Genomic DNA, 17213 nt, shown 5'->3' with positions numbered 1-17213 from the left:
GTTGGGTTGGGTTAGGTGGAAGAAAACTAGCATATAGATTCAATGGCCCCAGATTTTATTTCCTGGATTCTTTAAAATGCTAGTAAAACAAAAAATCCAGATGCATAGAAAGGAGAGCCAATAACACCTGGGCTTCCAGCTTCCTCCAATGCTGATCAGCTCCTTTCGCCCTGAAGGGAACCTGGTGCTTACATGGACTTGAGGCAGCAATCTTGACAGTGAGATTTATGTGCAAAGTACAGTGCTTAAAGTTAAAGAGTTTGCCTTGTGATACCTACTATTTCTGTAAGCAGTTGGTTTAATCCTAGGATATGATTTCAGTCACATTTTTCTCAATTTCCTGAAATCCATGTGTGTCAGCACACTGAATTTTTGCTCACCATAGATTCTTTCCTGGTGCCTCGTTATGACAAAGAATGAACTAATAGTGAGCTCCTAAAAAGTGTGTGCTGACATTATTGGGAAGATGAAAGCGTGTGTGCCTTGTGATTTAGTTTTATTTGACATGTAGCAGTATTCATGACAGTGTAGAACTCTGTCTACTTGCACTTTTCGAAAAGATGTTCTGTTTTCACTCATAGCTCTAATCATTTGCAGTTTATATAAACAAAGCCCTGGTATTTGTCTGTAGCCTACATTCTGCAAAGTACTTTGGATGTCTAGTGAGTCAGACAATAATGCTGACTTTATACAACACAGTAGAGTATGAGGTCTGCCAAGTCAGTGAATCTTCCAGAGAGAATTCAGGCTGAATTTGTTAGAATATATTTTTCTCATAAAAGATTTACATTAAATGCTTTTAAGCTATACTTCTCATCTTCCTGCCTTTTGATCAGCATGTTCTGTGTGTACATGGTCTCATTCATATGTGCATAGGGGCAGTAGTTGGCTGAGGTATCCTTGGCTGGCCCAAGCCTTGGCAGCCATGTGCTTTTTATTTTTCCTGCCTCACTGGCCTCCCTGCAGCTGTTTAGTGTACTGGACTCTAGCATTCATATAGTTTTTCAGTGTAAAATGCAGTTTGTTAAAACAAACAAGAAAACATTTGGGATGATCCATTCAAAGGTGCATTAGTAAAAAATGAACTGTATCATCCTGACAATGAAGGCTGTGACCCAATGGATATTTGTGGCATTTGAACATATATTGTTAAGTCTTTGAGACTGATTAATTTCAATGTATGACTTTTCTATTTGCAATGGTTTTATAATAAAGATTAAAAATAATTGCAGCAAAATAAAAATTTACAGAAGCTTAAAAGTTAATAGTGTCTCAGTATCACTCTGCCTTTTATCTTCCCAGGTCCCCACTTAAGGGAACTTTGTAGAGATTGAATATTTGTCTAGGAATTATATTTAAAAGAACTACTTGAATTCAGAATAGCACAAAATTGGAAATTTGGGGCTGTTATAATCACTACAGACTTAATAGTGAGAATTCACTTCTTTCCATCACTGTGCGCACACAACCTGACCCAGGTAGTAGTAGCCAAAGAGTAAACAGGCAGATGGAATGTGGACTGTTTATCAGTAATTTTGCTTACCACTTTGGAAAATCAAAGCCATTGTGGAGAGCTTTGTGTGGCTAGGAAGCTCTGGGCCTGCTACCCAATGTGATTTGAGTGAGCCTGTCTGTGTGTCTGTATGTCTGTAACTGAGTGCACTAATCCTGTCCATTCCTGATGTTTGTATATAGACAACTTCAGCATTCACTTTCTTGCATGGTTTCTTGTCCATGGTTCCTAACACAGGTTCATAGTCTTGTGCTAGCCTCTCTAGAGCTGGGGTTCATAGGCATAGGCCACCTTGCTTGCTTGAGACAGACTGGCATCAGCTGAAGCAGACCTCAAGACACCCCATAGCTCAGCTGATCAAGAATCGAAGGGAACAAGTCAGAACTACAAGTACATGAGTCTGTTTGTTGGGTTTGTTTGCTCTTGGTTTTGCAGCTAGCCCTTACGCCTTGAGGATGAACTTCTTGTGATATTCTGGCCCTAAGGATCACTGACAGTACACTTAAAACATTTGTCCTGTCTCCTCTTTCCTTCAGAGAACCTGGGGGGAGGGACCTAGGGGAGGGTTTGAGGGGGAGCAAAGGGAAGGGAGAAATGTAATTATATTATCTCAAAGATAAAATAAGAAAATAGTAATATTGCGTCTTTTTATACAGGAAAAAAAAAAAAGAGCCCAGGATTGTTACTTCTTTAAAGCTTTTGTAAGTTTTCTTTACCTTATGCGTTATTAGTGATGGACTTACTAGAACACTGACTTCGTTCAGGTGTCATGGCACATTTCTAGTTCTCATTAGTGAGTATGAGTCTACCGTGTTAGTATTCATGTGAAAGTCAGTGTAAAACAAGCATTTATAATAAAATGTTGTAATCTAAATAACCAAGTTCATTAGCTATGTAGATCACATGTAAGTATTGGGTCATGGTATGAGACATCCTATTTCTGCAGTTCTTTATAAGCCCCAGTATGTTTATAGATGGTGGCTACTGGAGATAGCTCAGCTGATAAAGTGCAAGCTGCATAAGGATGGACTGAGGTCAGGTCTCAGATCCCTCGTTTACAAAGCTGGACATCATAGCATGTACTTATTTCTCAGTACTGGAGAGGAAGAGATTGAATGATCCCTGGAGCTTACTGGACAGCTCGATCTCAAAGCCCAAGATAGAGCACTCCTAAGGAACAGTACCTGAGGGTTCCTGACGTCCACACACATGCACACACTATACTGCCTATACACATATACACTGAAGAAAACGTCTGATCTTTACACGTGCTACTGTTTTCTTCTGCACATTTTTTGTCATGTGCCTCAGAACAGCACCATTCAGCAGGTTTTGAAGTCCTTGAGCATGGATTCGTGAATATTTCTAAATATATATATTCAGGCTCTAGGCATCTATGTTTCTCAGATACAATTTTGCCATCTTGACCTTTGTTATACCTCCTCTTCCTCTCCATCCAGACTGATGCTCGGACAGTACTTACTGAGTCTGCAAGCCATATTCTTTGCCTAGCTCGTTTATGAAGTCCAGCCTGCCGCAAATGCACACCATTGAAAGAGAAGACAGAGACTAGAGAAAGGAAATCAGTGCCCAAAACATTATGGTTAATATATGATATTGAAAGCAACAATGACAGCCAAAAAAGCCACCTCATGCTTATGAGGAAGAGGAACAAAGAAATGGGTAAAGAGAACATGAATACATGGGATCAGCCAAAAACAGAGATGTGAGGAAAAGAAGGAATGAAGGAAAAAAACAGAGCCAGAAACTGAAGAGTTTAGATTCCCACCAAAGCTTGTTGCAGATTGGCTCAAAGCACTAGAGCATGACTTGGCATCTTGTCCTATGCCGTATACTGCATAACCAAGCATGGTCTGGAACTCAAATGCTGTGATGCTGGCATTTGCACAAAGCTGGAACTAGATGCTCTCTAGTCCCTTTTAAGTCTTAAAATTCTGGGTTATACTATTGCTGAAGACTACATACCTTTGTTGCAAGATAAGAAATTAAGCTAGAACTGAGGCAGAAACTTTCTCCCAGCTGGCAAGCTTTCATGTGGCCAGAAGGAGCTGTGCATGCTTCTGGGGAAGAAAAGGCACCAACGGTCTGTGAGCCCTACAAGCTGCAATACCAGTTTACTGGGCATGACATGTCCACAGGCATAACAGTGGCACAGACCACAATGGTGGTAATCATTTGCTCTCTGACTGAATTTGAGGCCTGCTTCACAAGAGGGTGCACATGCCTGGCACTGTGAACACAGTCAAAACCTGTGCCTACGAGTTCCTAGAGAATTCATTATATTTGCTAACATAGATTGGCATGTTATCAAACTGCCTTCTAACTATTTTGTTTATGTGCACCAACAAGTACTCTAATCAAAGACGCTTCTTTTTTGCAAACAACTGTGATGACTGCAAAGATTAGTGGCTGCACAAGGTCCTTAGGCTAGCCATGATTCAACATTCAGCCTTTAATAGCGTGTCTGTACCACCCTCATGGCTCAGAGGACAAGAAAGAAGTGTCAGAACAAATAGAAGAAGGGCTACAAAATACTATCTTGTGGACATGGCACAGCCATTGCAAATAGGATCCCATAACAGCAGAGGTTATTTGTGCTTGGCCTGTACAAGACTGAGCCTGTCTTCAGTCAGGCATGGATGGAGAGCATTCATGAAGCCAACCCCAACCCAACTAAACTTTTGGCTACCAGTAAATTCCGGGAGGAGCAGTTATTGTCTTCAATTATGTGCCCACAAGTGAGCCCATCAGGCTCAACAAGTGGATAATTTGAAACCCCTGGTCACACAGATGGCCCTGGTTAAACCAGTAAGTAACAAGACTAAGAAAAAGGGATGTGAGAAAGAGATTTGTAGAGAAAAGAGGGAGGAAAATAATGAGGGGTGAGACTAATCATAATTTATTATGCATTTATGAAATTGTTAAAGACTGAGTTTAATAAAATGTATAAAGAAATTCTGGGTTGTAAATAACATCTAAACTTCTGCTACATACAGAGTACCAGCTAATATGCTACATGTTAGAATCAAGCTGAAACATCACTTCTAGGCCTGACAATCTACTTGAAAACTAGGCAGAAAGATTATGCGTGTTAGTAATAGTGGATCTTTAGAAAATCATAGGATAAAGCATCTTTCTCCTCCTAGTAATGTCATGGTTGAGCATTGCTTTCTTGACCATTGAAAGCATCTAGTGGGTTTGAGATCTGATCAGAATAGTTATGAAATGAAGTAAAGCAAGATAAAGCCTAACAGATAAAAGACTAAAGCACTTAAACTGGCATTGGCAAGGACATAAAATAGCCATAGATGTCCAGTGCACACTGACTGCACTTGTGGGCCTTCAAATTTTACTCTTAAAATTTAACTACTATGCCACATGTGGTGGCACACACCTTTAATCCCAGCACTTGGGAGGCAGAAGCAGGCGGATCACTGTGAGTTGGAGGTCAGCTTGGTCTACAAAGTGAGTCGAGGACAGCCAAGGCTACACAGAGAAACCCTGCTCAAAAAACAAACAAAAAAATTGACTACTGTTTGATAAAAGAGAATCCAACACAGGTACATTAACTTGGAAAGTGATCCTTTCAAAATCCTTTCCTCTCTGCTTTAATGTAACAGCAAACAGACCTATCAGGACGTTCTATTCAACTTAAATTTGGAAACCAGGAAAATAACTCATACTAGTTAGGAAATAGGCAGCAATTAGCCTGGAGCTTCAAGAATGGCTAATTCTAGTCTTTTTCTTTTTGAGTTTCTAGAATCTAGCTTGTACCCTCTTGCATGAACTCTTACCATTATGCTGCATTTTCTCTCACAGGAGCTAGTATGTGAACTTGCTGGAGACTGTGGGGTTGGTTGCCAGTGGCCTGTGTCACCAGTTACCTACTGTGCTAATGTAGGCAATCTTGCTGGCCTTAACAAGCTTACATTCATCCTTTTTTAAGACCGGGATGATAAAAACTATGAATGCAACCGTCATTTTGAGTGTTAGAGAGGACATGCTTATAAAGATGCTCACAGCCTGCCTTATACATACTATTTACTTAATTGACCTTGTTGCTGCCGATATTTCCCACTATACAATTTTCCCCTTGGTTCATTTGCATTCTGACTCTTTCTGGTGTTTTTCTGAAATTAGTAAAGCTACAATAAAGAAAGGGAAAATTGGTAGTGAGATGTGAGTTGGGAGCATCCACTGTATACTAGTGATAGCAAAGTACTCGGCCTCATGAGAGGCAGGACAGTACCACTGGTGAGGATAAAGAGTGTTGGTGCTGGTAGTGGAAATCCAAAGGCTTTGGGAGAGTAGAGTGGGTTTTATAATGGGGAGTAACAGGAATTCAGAAAGCTACCATACCAAATCAATTGGAAGGATGTTGGTAGAAAGTATTGAAGGATTTCAAACCATCTGCTGGTTAAGCGTCATGGTTGTAGGTAACATTTGGACATTATTTGTGTGGTAGTGACCTACAATTCAGCGCAAACTTCAAGCTCAGAAATTAACTAGTCAAAAGGATCTTTATTTCCTCTATCTTTTTTGTTCACTGAAAAGGATATTTAGCCAAAATGTCAACCATCCAACTCTATAAAGTGGCACTTCCTAAAGAGTTGGCTCTTCAGAAGTGTGATTCTGTGTGAGTTAGGTTCATAGAGGCGTTTGGAAAGTGAGAGCCGTGGGGCTCAGTGGTTAGGAGTGCTTGCTGCTCTTGGAGAGGACTGGAATTGAGTCCTAGTACCCATATCAAGCAGCTCACAGTTGCCCATATCTTTTTTCCCCTCATATTGTGAAAAGTTTATTTACATTAATTAACTCTTTTTTGTTCTTTGTAATCAGAGAAAAAAGCATTTTGGAATGGACAATCTGATTTTACTATTCATTTTTTAAAAAATACTGAAGTCTTAAAATAATCTGGTGCAACAATTTTTAGTAGTCCTATCCCCACTGTAACCCAGAAAAATATTCACATATGTTAAGAAATTCTAAGTCCCAAGCTGCAATTTATCATTTTGTCCTATATGGTCTGCAGAGCCAAGGAGCCAAAACCAACAGTGGTCACCTCATACCTCATGAATGGTGACAGAACTCAGTAGCTAAGTCACTGGATCAGCCATTGTCTGAATGCCAGGGACCAACCTCTGTTCCATCAAGCTCTTGAGTTCCCCATGTCTTGAGGGGATCTGATACCCTCTTCTGGCCTCTGTGACACCCACATATGTGACATATACATACATTTACAATGTTTTTAATTTTTTAAAAAATCATCATAACCACATGATAGAGAAACTTTTAGAACCAAACCTTCTAAAAGAATTTTCTTTATGGTTGTAACCAGGCTTGTCTACTTTATTGGGTTCTTTTTCCTACCTCCATACCTACTCCTAACCCTCCCAACTTCCCAACACTAGGTACGAGAGAAAGGTGGCTAGAGAGGAAAGGGGGCAATGACACTGTTAGACTACTTTCTACTGATAAGGAGCATCAAGTTTTGGGGGGCAAATTTCATCTTCATCATCAGGATATCTCCAACCAGCAAACAGCAATGGTAGCAAAAGCAACAAAGGCAGCAGCCACCACAGCCCGTCTCAGGGCTAGTATTTATCATATACTCTGAAGAGTCCCCAGAATTCCAAACATAAACTATCATTAACTGACTAAATCACACACCTGCCAAGAGCATGAGACAAATCATAGTCAGCAGGTGGACAGTCTGAAGCAGCCCCATATCTCACACCTGGGATTAAAACAGAAACATGGCATTTCTATATTTTTTAAAAATCTCACTATACATGGTGTCTTTTTTAATATTTATTTTTATATCTATAAGTGCTCTATATGCATATATACCTGCATGCCAGAAGAGGGCATCAGATCATATAGATGGATGTGAGCCATTATGTGGTTGCTGGGAATTGAACTCAAGACCCCTGAAAGGGCAGATAGTGGTCTTAACCACAGAGCCATCTCTCCAGCCCCACATGGTCTCTTTTACACACTGTGCTGTAAGAAAGTGCTAAGTCTATGCATTTACTTCCTACAAGTAAGTAAAGACCAAGAAAGAGTAAGCTTGCTACAAGGAAGGAGACAGCCTGGAAACCAAAGTGGACACTCAGTTAACACACAGTTAAGACATAGCCCTCTGGTTATGAGACCAGTGGTCAAGAGGATTGAAATATTGGGCCGGGTAATTGGCTGAGGTGTAATTATAAGTTAATGTTAGTTGTAATACATTTAAACTTCTTTTATATAGTGACAACACATGCTCATATTCAGCCCCTTTTTGTTCTAATGCCTAGGGCTTACAAATGCCATTGGGATCCTGGTCTTGCTCCAACCCACTCTTCCTCTCCTGGCCATTCTATAAATTCTATAAATTCACTGTCAGCACACATTAGTCTTACTCAAAAATTAGTGTTTGTCTGACTTACCATTGCTTTTCCTTTTTTTTTTTTTAAAGCAAAGTGATGTGTCTGTTTCCATGTATAAATGCTGACATTTTACTGTGTGTGCTTTATATATAACATTCAGAAAATATTACCATAATTCCGTTTTGTGGTTGCTACAATGAGTATGAAGCATGTAATTAAAGCTTGCCCGGGCTGGGGGTAGAGGTCAGGGTAGAGTGCTTTCCCTGAGTTCCCTCCTCACCTCTTGAGTCCTTTTTATAGTAACAGTTTATATGGAAAGAACAGAAAGCACGCAGAGACTGTAGCATTGAGTGCATTCTTTATATTGTCAGTGCTCTAAGGGCACTGGATAGAATACAGAAGAGGCAGAGCTAACCATGTGCTCAGCAAGCCTACTTTAGGGAAGTGATCAGCCAAAAGAAGCCTCTGAGTGTGGAGAAGTTTAAGCAGACAGTGTTCACATTTCTTCCCCTTTGATTTGAGTCAACAGTCACTGCATATTGCCCAAGTGTCCTGGAATTGGTGCTGCGTATGAGAAGTAGGCATGTGCTGGGAGGATGCGTAGTCCAAATGAAAATGACACCATAGGAAAGTAGTCCAGGATGGAAGTGTACAGTTGTATGTCAAGGCTCCACGCCAGCTCCAATGTCATCGTCTACTGCCATGTCACAGTCTGTGCAGCCACAAGACCCATTCATGTATAGAAGGATAGCGTAGGAATTAGAGAGTGAATCCCTTCAGTGGAACAGAACGCTTTAGAGATGTCAGCACTGCCTTTCAGCTGTTGGGACAGCTTGGTCCCAAAGCCTGAGCGACTCCAGACCATCAGGGTTTGATCCTTGCACATCCTTTCTGCACTTTGCTTTTCATAGTTGTATGAGCAAAGCCTGTCGTGAGAGCACAGCTGTGCATGACATTGCCCACATCTGTCTGGTGTGACCATCTGCCACTCACTGGCACTGGTGGCAGTAGCCTTCTGCTCCTTAAGGCATGAGACTTGTTCCTACCTTCCTCAGGAAGACACAACTCACTTAACCCCTTACATAGCCTCAGTGAGTGTCATCCCTTCAAAAGACCACCCTGTCTTCCCTAAGAGACCTGCCACCATTCACTCCCATCTGTGCTCTCTGTGTCACTCACCATCTCTGTACTTGACATATTTGTGAATGTTGTTCTCCCACTTGAGAGTAACTTCCCTCCAATTAGTCGTAATTGATGTTTTAACTTAAGGGCCTAAAAACATAGGGACTTAGTTGTATTTGTTACATGAATAGTGTAAACTTTGGTGGTTGTCAAACCTCACGTACTCCTTAAAGATAATCCTAGACATAGCTGCATTTGGAAATCATACTGAAAAAAATCTTAAATTATTATTTCTTTTTATTTTAGAAAAATGACTTGGAACCAGTAGAGAAACTTTCTCTTCGTAAACAGCGGTTCATGCAGTTTTCATCATTGGAACATGAGGGAGAATATTACATGACACCCCGAGACTTCCTCTTCTCAGTAATGTTTGAGCGAATGGAGCGTGAGTGGCTTTTTGCTTTTGGATTTCAGCTTAAACATGCGGGTTGAAAAACATGTTTGCAAAGTTGGTGACAGTTTTTGTGCATTTGAATTCTCTTTTGAATTTGAAAAAAAAAAATGAATTGTAAGATGCCTAAAAAAGATATTTAAATTTTGGCTGGGTATTAGTTTTTGGTGGGATTGAGGTTTTAAATTAAGAAGAAAAATAAAATAGATTAATTATTAAGGAGAGCCATTTATCAGTTATTATATGTCATTATGCTGTAAGTAGAAAAATCCTGAAGAGAACAATGTAACCAAAAATTAAAATAACAGAGTGCTATTACTTTATAAACAGCAATTATCCCATGCTTTGTCACCTGAACCAGCCCTTCTCACTCGGCAACAGACTGTGTCCACACTGCAGTGCTGTAAAGCCTCTGCTTACACTTTACACAGTGCTGGAGTCACCGTGAGTAACTTATATACAGCAGAAGGCTGAGAGCAAGGCAGGTGCTCAGAGCAGGACGGGGTGCACTCGGAAAGGCTGAGCAGGGCAAAAGCAGAGCAGACACGATGGAGATCCCAGGACAGGAAGTTACTGCTCACTGGAAACAAGGAACTCAGGGCAGTGTTGGAGAGCACATTGAGGAACAAATAGGCCTAGAGTGTACAGAAGATCTCTGACTGGCTCACCCACCCAAGGAATGTGTACTTGGCAGGACTGTGTGGACTTCATCTTGAAGGAACAATGAAGGTTTGAGAATTAGAAAATAAAGTAATAAAACTATCTTAATATAGCCCCCTGGAAATTTAGCAGTATGTGTCAAATTTTTTTAATGTTGACCTACATTGGTACAGTAAGATTCTAAGCAAAGATTTAAGAAGTAGTTTGGGCCAGATTTGGTGGTACACGCCTTTCATCCCAGCACTCAGGAGGCAGAAGCAGATGGATCTCTGTGATCTACATAGTGAGTTCCAGGACAGCTAGGGCTACATAGTTGAAACGTAGTCTCAAAAAAACCAATATAAATAAAGTAGTTTAAACCTCTGACATGAACGAAAATTAGACATTATCACTCCTTATCCTCACAGCAGAAAAAGAAAAAAGAAGAAAAGGTGAAAAGTGTAAAATCAGCTCAAGTCCATCAAAGGTCACAACAGAATTGAAGTCATGGGACACTTTGACCTGAAAACTGGAGACAAGTAGATGCAGAGGTTAGTCAGGACTTACTCACATCACAGGCCACCTAGCATCTACCAGAACCTTATGTCAGAACTATTTAAAGAATAATTGCTTAGCTGCTGGAATCTGAGTATGGACCAACTTGAGATTAAAAACTCCTGAAGAGCAGGTGACACGGCTCAGAAGGTAAGAGCACTCAGTTTCTGAGTCCTTTGAAGGCTCATGAGGTAGAAGGAGAGAACCAAAGCACAAAGTTGTCCCTTTACCCCTACATGCATGCCATGGCATGTACGGGCACATACAATAAAGACTGTATGTATGCCTTTCCCTGAGCTGCCCAGTGTAGATGCTGGAAACCTAGCTCAGGCTTGATGAAATAGCTCAGCAGCTAAGGGCACTTGTAGCACTTTTAGAAGACCCAGATTTTAGTTCCCAGCACCCACATGGTGGCTTATAACTGTCAACTTCCTGTTCCGAGGATCCAGTGCTCTCTTCTGAACGCTTCAGGCACCAAGCACATGTGGTACACATGCAGGCAGAGCATTCACACATAGCAGGAAATGAATGCATTTAAAGAGAAAAGGGGGGGGGAAAAGGCCTACCCCTCCCTGGCGATCCCAGTTCTGTGAAACAGAAACTCATTGCAGACTGTTAGCCACACAGGGTTTGCTCTCGCAGAAGGTAAACGTCTTATGAGAGTCGATGACTTCACTGAGAGTGCTGCTCTGCTCAGCTGCACCCTGCTTGATGGTCCATCAGTAGCTAATAATAGAGGGCATCTCAGTCTCCAGAGATGCACATGGATGTTCTTTCTTCTTTGGCAGTATGTGAGTCTCACAGAGATAGAGAAACATCTCCTTTTGAGGGGTGGGGGATGTTGGGGTTTTGTTTTGTTTTGTTGTTTTTTCCAGACAAGGTTTCTCTGTTACACAGAGTCCTGGCTGTCCTGGACTCGCTTTGTAGACCAGGCTGGCCTCAAACTCACAGAGATCTGCTTGCTTCTGCCTCCCTGAGTGCTGGGATTAAAGGCGTGCACCACCATGCCTGGCTGAGAAACATTTCTTAAGCAAGGTAAGAAGTTCTAACCAAAAGAATTAGATTCAGCCATATTAAAATAGAACTTTATTATCAAAGGTTGCCTTAAAGAAATTGAAACGATAGGGGAGGGGAGTAAGGGGAAAATGGGAGGGAGAGAGGAATAGGAGGATACAAGGGAGGGGATAACCATTGAGGTGTAATATAAATAAATTAATAAAATAAAAATTTAAAAAATTGAAACAACAAACCAAAACTGGCAGAATTTATTTATAACACATAAAATGGACAAGAGTTAATATTTACACATGAAACTATGATTTTAAAAAAGGATACACACATGGTAGAGTGAAGGCTGGGTCATCTCCAAGTATACCAAGTGACATGATAATTACTTCAGAGTGACATCACTAGAGAAACTCAATTCAGACAGGGCTATTTGGCCTGTCTTCTTACATGCAGCAAGCCATAAAGACTCTTTTGAGAGGGACATCCTTCACAAAGCAAAGCCAGATAACAGCCTTGATCACTAGACTGGGGACTGCAGTAATTCATCACAACCCAGTCAGCAAGTTCTTTGAAGTAACCTTTAGCTTCCATTAGCTTCAGATATCTCTGAATGATGTCCCTAGAATCTACCTTAGTCCAGAGATCCATTTGTCCTGTCTGTCTTCACAAATTGGTTGTTTCTAAATATCAAAGCATCTTGCTCTGGCTGTTTCCTCAGGCTCCATTTCCTTGTGAGGTTCTCCACACACACATCAGTTTAGTAAAACAGGCTCTCTAACCACTCCTTGGATCTAACCGAAGAGCCCGCCAAGGCCTTACCTAGGATGTGTGAGTCTTCCATCCCCAGAACTGCCACAAGAAGACTAAGCGAGTAAGAGGGCTCTCCTCTCTTGGTATTTTCTCTCTCCCTCCCTCCTATTAAAAATGGAAGAATGCATATTCACAGAAGAGAAAGCAAGACAATGAATGTAAATACTTCCCTTGTCTGTAACTGTGGTGAGATAAAAAGTTACCACCTGTTATATTGGCAAGTCTCCTAACAAAGCTTGAGGAAGCTGTAGATCTGAGGTGGAGGGCTCCCAAGACATTCACACACTCTTGGTTGGAAATGAAAAACTCCAGCTGCCTTACAAAATTAAACAAGACATGATTTTGACCAATGTTTGCATTCCTAGGTACATATACTCTATACCCAACGGAACACTTGCTGGTGTGCCATAGGATATATGCAAAAGAGCGTTTATAACCGCAGTGTTGGGTTAGCAGAGAAGCTGGAAACCACCCATATGTCTGCTTGTGAGAGAATGGGTAAACCAGGCTAGAGAATTCTATTCTGTAAGAGTGAGTAAACTTAGTAGCTGTTATGGCAAAGTAAAGAACTCACAGATTCACTGCTACTAAAACTGATTGAAAAAAAAAATAAGAACATTTCTCTGGAAATGAATCTGAGGTTTTATAGGAAATTTAGAAATACCTGTCAAAATTGATAAGAAAATGTTCGAGTCTAGAGTACTTTAACTAAGACTGGCCCTCCCCCACCTGTTGCAACTCGGTGAGATGGAAACTCATCCTAGATTCTACAGCAGGGACACAGCCCTCACAGGACTCTCCTGGGAGGAGTGGTACTTGAGGCTTCACTGTGGACAGCTGCAGGGTGGGGCACCCTTTCCCACCCAGTCCTTATTTGTGGAGTGGAGTCTCGGCCTTGCATGCTCTTACAGTGGGAACACTGGGCACTGGCTGCTCTTGTTCTGGCTTGAAAGGCAGAGAGAGTAACCAGAAAGGGAAACGAGGACCTGGGATCTAGCCAGGTACGGTAGTGCACACCTTTAATCCCAATACTCAGAAGGCAGAGGCAGGTGGATCTCTGAGTTCAAGGCCAGCTTGGTGCACAAAGCCAGGACAGCCAAGGCTGTTACACAGAGTAACCCTATGTCGAAAACACACACACAAAAGACCTGGGGTCCACTTGCTGGACCAGTCTATTACTCAGAAAGAGCAGCATCATTGACCTTAGTCTGTCTGCAGAACTCTGACCTCAAGATCTTTTTCTGCCTGGGTGATAGAAGCTGATTGAATACGTAGCTTCTGCTCTCTCTCCAATGATAGTAACCTCATATTTAACAGAAAATGGAGACTTTCAAACACCCTCAGAAACAGGTACAGGTAAGGGAGGCACACTAGCAAGCACATGCCTGGAATCTCAACACTCTGGGGCTTGAGTTTGGAGGATTGCTAGAGTGAGGCCCAATGAACTCCATAGAACCACCCACAGTGGGAAGTACTCCTTCCTGGGAGCCTAAATTCAACAGATGACATCTAGAGCAGTGTGTGTCCAGGACTTTCATCGAGTCAGCAGGGCAAAATTGTCTGGACTCTGTACCTTAGTGAGGTCAGGAAGGAACTCAAGAACTCCAAAACCTGCACCATCCCTGTGACTGTGACTTACACAGGCCTCACTGGAGAGTTCCCTCCAGTGCTTAGCACTGTTAGGCAGGCTGAGACATATCTTTACTAGAAACTGTCAGCCAGATGCTTAGCACATTCACACACAGTGTGAGCCATGGGGAAGGAGCGAATACCCAGACTCCCCACAGCATGTTGACTGAAAGAACACTCCATGGGGAAGGAGCTAGGACCAAGGTTACCACAATATATTATCTAAGATATCCAGGGCCCAACAGTGAAAGCCTCAGACCACAATGAAACAAGAACATGTAGCATCACTGGACAAAAGCAGGCAACAGAAACTGCCTGTGAGTTGCAACCAGGTAACAGATTTAACAGAAAAGACATCAAAATAGCCCCTAAAATATGTTCAAAGAACTACAGTACACTATTACTAAAGACTGTGACATTTCCACTTTTATTATCATTGGAATGCAGTTAAATGATCAGAAGGCATGGAGCCAAATCAAGAATTCGGTAATTTTGCAGGCCAAATAATACATCCTTTATGCATATGATGTCCTTCATCTTCATTTTTCATCGAGGATAAGATAATCTTGGTTACATTCCTACGGATCATAATGAACTGCAAAACAAAGAAAAGCTAAACCAAACCACTGACCCGTGGTCACTGGGTAAATGAAATGATACAAAGCAATCTAAGATTTATTAGATTTTAAACTCATTTACCTGGCATTTATCTTTTTGGCCCTTTGGTAGATACTACACCTTATGAATAGCACTTGATGAGGCTTACGTAAGCACTCTCTACTAGGCACTTCCAAATAGACACTGGCAGATCCTTTTACCTGCTTCCCATAGGCTTGGGGCTCTGCTGTGTGCTCTTCCTGCAGCATAGGTTACCCAGCCAGAGCAGCATCTCCCTTCCCTGAATTCGCTCCTTCCAGTGCCCTTTGTCTTCCCTGTTCACACCCCACACTGCTAGTAGAATTGTCCCAGTTTTACAGTCTCAGATTTCAGAATCACCATCTCTGGCAATAGCTAATTAACTACCCTCTACTTTACCTGCTACCCAGTGTGGTTATTCTCTGACCTCATGAAAACATGTCACATCCACTGTCCTATCATTGCAAGCCCTCATCTCCTCTTTCCCTGTAGCCACAGGTTTGTGACTGTCACTCTGATAACTCCTTGCCAGTATCCCTTTTTTCCCTCTCCTGAACTGATGGAAATTCACACATTTGTGCAGACTGCAGCCACTAGGTTTATCTTCTGCCTCCCCGAGATCTTCCAAGTCATTTGTGTCCTAGGTCAGTTTCCTTTCTCTAGCCTCCTTCCTCCACTTCCCCAAACTGCTCACCTCCTCAACCTCTCCGTTTTGCCACATCCTTTCTTCTCTCTTATGATAAGATTGTTTTAACTGAGCAAAGGCGCTGGAAGTGGAGGAATCACACTGCCCTGGATGGAGCCTCTTCCCTCCTCCCCTATGTATCTCCTTCAGCTAGTATCTTTGTGCTCTGTGGTTCTTCTCTGCTGTTTCAGATAATGTCATGTTCACTATGAAAAATTCTCAGATACCAGTGTGCAGGATTACTCAAGGCTGAGGTACATGAGAGATTTCGGAAGTACATTCAAACAGGTACTTTTTTACAAGTCAGAGAATTGAGCGTCAGGGTACTTGAGCATGCAGAGCTGGAGAGAAGCCAGAGGAGAAGGAGCAGGCTGAGAAGCAGGAGAAGCAGGTGCTGCCGTGGGTCAGGAGAGGAGGCTTCAAGGCAGAAGGAATGACCATGAGAGGAGCAGCTGAGACGCAGGCAAGATGAGGACCAAGCGCTCATGGCCAGCAGCGTGAGCGGGGTTGGCAGCTCGTCTAGGAACCATTTTGTTGGAATGGTGTGAAAGCAAATGTCTAAGTACAGTCGGTTGGGGGGAGGGGTGGATAAAGGAGAAGTAAACACTGAGGTCACTTGTCTAAAGGGAAGGGGACAAGCGAGATGAGAGATGGGAGTAGAAATGTGGCCAAGAAAAGTTCAACGTTCGGTTGAGGGGGATGATTGAGGCACAGTGGGGTAGAGGGAGGATTCTGCTATGACAAAGGCCCGAAGAGGACAAGAGTGAGGAGCACAGTGGAATTAACTGTGGAATTAGCTGGAATTAACCGGATCTTGGAAAGGCCCTCCATACCAGCAGTACAGGGATGGTTACCGTGTCTCTGCTTCTGTGTTCCTAGTGAATGAGAAAGCAGTTACAAGTTGTAAGAAAAGGGAGGATGATGAGGGCTTACAGAAGGAGGGAGTGGAGTAAGAAAGACAGCATGATTGCCAGTAGCCTTATTAAAGTTGCATGTGGGGCCAGGGACATGCCTCAGCTGGTAAAGGTACCTGCCAGCAGCCCAGATTACCTGCCTGGGATCCCCCAGGCCTCCAAGGTATAAGGAGAGAACCAACCCCCCCAGTGCTGTCCCTACTAGCCTTCATGCACATATGCTCACACACGTAAAGCACACAAGTAAAATGTAACTTTTAAAATTAAGAACAAAGTCATACCTGTGGCTATTGATAATGGATTTAAAATGAGTCTTGCAGAAAGATTATGGCTATTTTTCTAGGCTCAACTACACGTGTTCTAGTGTGGATTAGGCAGAATGAATTCTAACCAGGGCCAGGGGTCACCAAGCGCCTGCGTTAAAGTGAAGGGAGAGGGAGCTGCTGTGTACAGACAAAGAGGCTGTAATGGTTGATGATGGATGATGAGCCTGCTGGGAAGTCATGACACAAGCCAGTGAGAAATAACGGGACAATGGACGAGTCTAATTGTGGGGCTCACCAGAGTCAAAGGGTGGCCACAGGCAGCCTACATAGGATGGTGGAGGAGGAAGTCAGGGCCTGGCTTTTACTGTGGACTTCACTATATAGGTGAGGCTAGAAGCTCCATGCATCTCTGTCCCAACCTCAGGAAGTTAAGAATCCTAGTAGTAAAAAGTCAGCCATGATACGCCTGGGACATGGAAACCCTTGGGAAACTGCAGTGGTAGCTACTGCTGCTCCTGATAGGTGAAAATGCAAAAATATTGGCACTTGTTACATGTTTTGGCTGTGTGTGTGTGTGTGTGTGTGTGTGTGTGTGT

The 17213-nt window shown here is 42.4% G+C and overlaps 1 protein-coding gene across 1 annotated transcript in view; it reads left to right on the top strand.

Moving 5' to 3' along the window:
* The window catches only part of Micu2 (mitochondrial calcium uptake 2), an 81237-nt gene that overhangs the window by 22395 nt on the left and 41629 nt on the right, over window positions 1-17213 (top strand). The window contains exon 2 of the mRNA XM_051160635.1: window positions 9331-9469. Within this exon, the coding sequence (XP_051016592.1) occupies window positions 9331-9469 (139 nt within the window). The remainder of the gene's footprint in view (window positions 1-9330; window positions 9470-17213) is intronic.

The sequence above is a fragment of the Acomys russatus genome, chromosome 18 (assembly GCF_903995435.1).
Source record: "Acomys russatus chromosome 18, mAcoRus1.1, whole genome shotgun sequence".
Classification (NCBI taxonomy): Eukaryota; Metazoa; Chordata; class Mammalia; order Rodentia; family Muridae; genus Acomys; species Acomys russatus.
Note: the sequence above shows the minus strand (reverse complement) of the source record. Positions and strands in the feature narration are given on the sequence as shown.